Source organism: Ornithorhynchus anatinus, chromosome 2 (genome assembly GCF_004115215.2).
Source record: "Ornithorhynchus anatinus isolate Pmale09 chromosome 2, mOrnAna1.pri.v4, whole genome shotgun sequence".
In the NCBI taxonomy this organism is placed as follows: domain Eukaryota; kingdom Metazoa; phylum Chordata; class Mammalia; order Monotremata; family Ornithorhynchidae; genus Ornithorhynchus; species Ornithorhynchus anatinus.
Window position 1 is genome coordinate 108827214 of NC_041729.1, and position 6000 is coordinate 108833213.

Genomic DNA, 6000 nt, shown 5'->3' on the forward strand with positions numbered 1-6000 from the left:
ACCTGCTACTGGTTCTTTTTGTTGCAGTTCAGCCCCCAAAGAGCTAAAATTAATAAGCTGAGTTTGTGGTGGTTTGAGGTTTTGATTACTTCCTTGTGTATAACCCATGAATCTACCTGATGGACAGCCATTCCTCTAGATTCTACTGGCTCCAGTGCTTCTCTCCCAACCCTTCTCCCTCTCCCTCCCAGCCCCCCGCCCCTCCGACTGATCACGCCCCCAGCGTCCTGAACCTTGGAGTTGGCTTGAGTCTGCTCAGATTAGCAGCAGGAATAGGCTTGGGGAGGGGGGAGAGGGGGACATAGTGGAAAATCCTGAAATGGAATCTTCCCCTTGGGTGGATATGCTAGGGAGTTTGATCCCTAGCTGCAGGAGGATTGTCATGATCTACCTGGCACAAACCCTGCCAACAGAAGGTTGGTGCTTTCAGGTCTCTTTTCCTTGGACAGATTCGAGCCCCAGGTGTTTTAACCCCAAAAAATGACATATCCAAAGCACTCTTGCTCTAGGTTGACCCAGCCTATCTCTAAGGAAGTCAGAGGATTTGAACCAAGAGTCTGGGATGTATTTTTACTACAAACTGAGATCCCAGCCGGCAACTGCTTTTTCGTTGCTGATAAATTGCCCTGTCACCAGTCACTCATTCACCCATTACTCCTCCGGTCACTTCTAAGCCCTCTGGCCTTTTGGTCAACGGAACACATTTTCCACTCCAAGAGAATTGCCCTCCAGTTACCCCCAGCAACACACAGGCGAACACAAACAGGAGACTTCAGGCCATGATCCTATGGGATGACAGGAGAAGTCATACCAAGGTAGTGCGTGTGTTTAGCTGGATTAAACACACTGAAGGATCTGTTTTATCACCCCAGCTGTTCATGTGTCCCTCACTGTGCAATGAAAAATAAGGTCCAGAGTGGACAAGGAAAAGCCAGAACAGTTGTTCACCAAATCCCACATCACCAGGACAGAGAGATACCTTTGAATCTTAAAAGTGGCAGGCTCAAAATAACAATAGTAATAATAATAATTATAATGGTATTTTGTTAAGCGCTTACTACGTCCCAGGTACCGTATTAAGGGCTGGGATAGAGTCAAGATAATCAGGTCCCACATGGGACTTACACAGATCAAGTAGGAGGGAGAACAGGTATTGAATTCCCCTGTTGCAGATGAGGGAACTAAGGCACTGAGAAGTTAAGTGACTTGCCCAAGATCACAGTTCAATTCAATCGTACTGATTGAGCACTTACTGTGTGCAAACCACTGTACTAAGATCTTGGGAGAGTACAATATAATAGTAAACAGACACATTTCTGCCCACAAGCTTAGTCTGTACAGCAGGTAAGTGCTGGATCTAGAATTAGAACCCAGATCCTCTGGCTCCCAGACCAGTGTTCTTTTCACTAGCCACGCCATTTCCATAACAAGCAAGACAAGCCAAAGGAAACACTTTTTTCACCGAGTGGATGGAAGATATATGGAATTTGTTCAGGGAGACTTGTGCAATCAGGAAATAGCAAATTTATGAGAGATTAGGAAAAATTCCTTAAGATAGGACTGTAGCAATTTCAGAGGGAAAAGATCAGGATAAGGAGCGTAGCTCCCTCACCATGAGGGGAGACCGTAAGCTCCTTGTAGGCAGGGATCATGTCTACCAACTCTACTGTATTCTCTCCCAAGCACGTAGTACAGTGCTCTGCACACAGTAAGCACTCAATACATACCATTGATTGATTGATATCTGGGAGGGTAACCCCAAGATTCCCCCAGGCATTCTGTGACTGGTATTGGAGTCAGAGTCCTGGACTGGGTATACCATTGATCTGTCCCTGGGTGGTATTATGGCTTCATGACTACCTTTTTTAAAAATACTACTTTATCATGATAGAGAACAAACATATATTTGGAATTTTCCTTCGTGTGGGAGCCATGAGGTATATTCTCCTGCAGAAGTCATTTTTTCAGGCTCCCTTTTTATTCAGAGGAAAATATGATCCCTTGAAATGTCACACAGCTATTAGATTGAACATATAGGAGAATATATTCCTTTCCATAGCACCTACTACAGTGCTCAACCCGGAAGTCCCCAAGAAAAGTGGTCTCCTAACTCTCTTATACTCTAGAGAGCAATAAAACTAAGAGAGGAGGAAAACCAAGGATTTATTTACTAGGCTGTGAAATTCTTTATATTCTTTGAAAAGTTCCCGTGGCCCATTCAGGGACTTCTGAGACCCTAACCAACTGTGGGTTCTCAAAGATCTGTATCCTTATAGTTTCCCCTCATGCATATGATCCCTTGGGAACATGCCTATCACCTCTGCTATATTGTTCTCTCCTGAGTGCACAGTACAGTGCTCTGCACACAGTAAACACTCAATAAATAGGATTGATCAGTCAACTGATTGATTGATTACATAGTAAGGTCCTCCAGGGAAGTTCAGTGATCCTCTTGACAGTGACAACTTGGAACGAGTAGATTGGCAATCTCTCTAGGAAATTATTAGTCTAAAACCTTTCCTCTGTAAACTATAATTCATTTTATTAAAGGAGAAGACTGTAGTCTTATTATTTAACTACTTTATGTTAGGCAGAAAACAGAAGCAGCGTGGCTCAGTGGAAAGAGCATGGGCTTTGGAGTCAGAGGTCATGAGTGTGAATCCCAGCTCTGCCACTTGTCAGCTGTGTGACTGTGGGCAAGTCACTTAACTTCTCTGTGCCTCAGGATCCTCATCTGTAAAATGGGGATTAAGACTGTGAGCCCCACATGGGACAACCTGATTCCCCTGTGTCTACCCCAGCGCTTAGAACAGTGCTCTGCACTTAGTAAGCACTTAAAAAATACCAACATTATTACTTTAAGACCATGAAACACTGAAATGAGCCATCAAAAGAAATCTCTTTCTGAAGACCTTCAAAATGGATAAACTGCCATGGATAAATGGATAAAGGTGGATAAATGGGAATGGTGGAAATGACTTTCTTAAGCGTCCTTCTTGCTCTCTGATGCTTTAACAGAGAAGCTCACAGTATTCAGTATTTGTCCTAATATACTCATAATTTTAAATCACCATCATTTTGGGGAGAATTTAATTGAATGCCTATTGTGATTAAAGCACTGTGGTAGAAATGTAAAACTCAACTGCTGCACTTGAGCTTAATCAATCAGTCATACTTGTTGAGCATCTACTGTGTGTAAGGCGCTGAACTAATTGCTTGAAGCCTAAAGGAGACCAGCAGGCATGAATTGGCAAATATAAAATCCAGCCCGTACTCTAATGAGGGGGTCGCGTTCTTAAAAGACCCTCACGTTAAGGAAAGTTCACATAGTTGTAATTCGAAATTGTACTCCACACCCAGGAAGTATTCAGTGGTCTGATTGTAAAGATCGAAGCCCTTTATAAAAACCACCTCCTCCAAGAGACATTGTCTGATTATCCCCACCTTCCTGATTACCCCATCTTGTCACCCATCTTTTCATGCCTCTGTATATCTATGTAATTGCTTGCTTATATTTTTAGCATTTATATCCATGCCCTTAATCTTTTTATCTATTACGTACCTGCAATTGGAGTTTGTTCATCCCACCCCTTGTGGGCAGGAATGGTGTCTTTTACTTTAGTTCTTTTGCACATTCCCAAGAGTCCAATACAGTCTGTGTGGTAACAATCAATAAAAGCTGTGGCTGATGGGAGCAGAAGTTAGAGACCCAGATACCTTAGAATTCAGCCACCAAGCCGGCTTCTGTTAAGCCGCTCTTCTAGTGAGACAGAGTAGTGGGTGAAAATAAAGTTCATTTCCCCCCAATTCCCCAGGAGTTTCAAGTGGCAAGTCCAAGAAACAGACCCCATTATAGTTGTTGAGCCTTTTTCTGACCTGACCATAAGCTTCCTTTCTGTAAATTTATTTGTAATAATAATGTTGGTATTTGTTAAGCACTTACTATGTGCAGAGCACTGTTCTAAGCGCTGGGGTAGACACAAGGGAATCAGGTTGTCCCACGTAGGGCTCACAGTCTTAATCCCCATTTTACAGATGAGGTAACTGAGGCACAGAGAAGTGAAGTGACTTGCCCACAGTCACACAGCTGACAAGTGGCGGAGCCGGGATTCGAACCCATGACCTCTGACTCCAAAGCCCGTGCTCTTTCCACTGAGCCACGCTGCTTCTACGCGCTGGGGTAGATACAGGGTAATCAGGTTGTCCCACGTGAGGCTCACAGTCTTAATCCCCATTTTACAGATGAGGTAACTGAGGCACAGAGAAGTGAAGTGACTTGCCCACAGTCACACAGCTAAGTGGCACAGCCGGGTTTCAAACTCATGACCTCTGACTCCCAAGCCCGGACTGCCCGTCTCCCCCTCTAGACTGTAAGCTCATTGTGAGCAGGGAACGTGTCCGTTTTTGCACTCTCCCAAGTGCTTAGTACGGTGCTCTGCACACAGTAACCGTTCAATAAATACGATTGCCTGAATGACTGATTTTGTGTTTTCTGTAGGCCTGGGCGGAACCAAATACATCTCTTTCGAGGAGCGGCAATGGCACAACGATTGCTTTAACTGTAAGAAGTGCTCTCTGTCACTGGTGGGGCGTGGCTTCCTCACAGAGAGGGATGACATCCTTTGTCCGGAGTGTGGAAAGGATATCTGAGATTCTTGACAGAGAAAGCCGTGCTTGTAATACGTATAGCCGTTTTCTGAAGTAGGTGATGTCACGTACTAGCTTTAATGGGCCACGTGAAGACTTTTCTCTTGTGTTTTCAGTGGGATTCACACCTGTTAACCTTTCTCTCTCTCTCTGTCTCAGGCCAGCCAAGTCTAAGAATTAGCAAACACTTTTACAATCTCAAGGTGAGGAAGTGGTTGTTGAATTATCATGAATCCAGATAAGAATAGGGAGAATATTTTGGATATTATACTCTGTTTTCTTCACTTAATAGTTGAGAAAAATGGCTCAGATATCAGACGAGAGCTAAAACAAGATTACGTTAAAATCTTTCTAGCCTATGTGAGGTTAAACCATATATATGGAGATTCGGCGTTCACCGACGGTGTAATTACATGTGATGTAACGTGTAGAGCAAGGTCATGTGACGTAATTTACCAATAATCAAACCTTGTGCCATGGACGATAAGTGTGTGGAATGATAATTAATCATTAAAGGTGAGTGTTGTGTAACCAACTCGTCTTTATTGCATGATCTGGGGAAGTCAGTGGGTGAACTGCCAATTCAGAATAACTGTGTCAGTAGTCATTGCCATTGCATCACACCTTTTATTTTTCAATAAAATAAAAATGTCACACCCAACTATGTCTCCCTTTGATGGTTGCTGTTGTTTTCCAGAAACTGTGGCGCAAGAACAGAGTCTGTTCTGTCTATCTGCAGATCATCCATGATATGGACAAAGACCCTTTACTTCTGAAACAAAGGCCCTTTCCATCGTTACAGGCAGAGATTCCTTATCTTTTGTTTGCTAACCCCTGCCATCACTCATCACTACTGTTCAGGCTGAATTTTTTTTTATTATTATTAATTTGGAAAAACACAGCCATTGGTTTCTTCAAGGTAAACCCGACAGTGCTCTTTTTCGATCAAATTTTGGGTAGGGGGATCTGGTGAAAAAAGCACACACCTAGGAGCCAGAGGACCTGGGTTCTTAGTCCAGCTCTGCCATTTTTTTCTCATGGTATTGGTTATTAATAATAATAATAATGATGGTATTTAAGCGCTTACTATGTACCCAAGCACTGTTCTAAGCGCTAGGGTAGATACAAGGTAATCAGGTTGTCCCATGTGGGGCTCACAATCTTAATCCCCATTTTACGGATGAGGCAACTGAGGCACAGAGAAGTTGAGTGACTTGCCCAGGATCACTCAGCAGACAAGTGGCGGAGGCGCCATTAGAACCCCTGACATCTAACTCCCAAGCCCGTGCTCGTGCCAGGAACTGTACTAGTAGTAATTGTGGCATTTGTTAAATGCTTGCTATGTGCCAAGCA

The 6000-nt window shown here is 43.5% G+C and overlaps 1 protein-coding gene across 4 annotated transcripts in view; it reads left to right on the forward strand.

The window, feature by feature from the left end:
- FHL2 (four and a half LIM domains 2) overlaps positions 1-5308 on the forward strand; it is a 102466-nt gene extending 97158 nt beyond the window's left edge. For all 4 annotated transcript variants that reach the window (XM_029053076.2, XM_029053092.2, XM_029053102.2 and 1 more), the window contains exon 7: positions 4499-5308. In XM_029053076.2, the coding sequence (XP_028908909.1) occupies positions 4499-4650 (152 nt within the window). In that variant the 3' untranslated portion in view covers positions 4651-5308. The remainder of the gene's footprint in view (positions 1-4498) is intronic.
- The last annotated feature ends 692 nt before the right edge of the window (positions 5309-6000 follow it).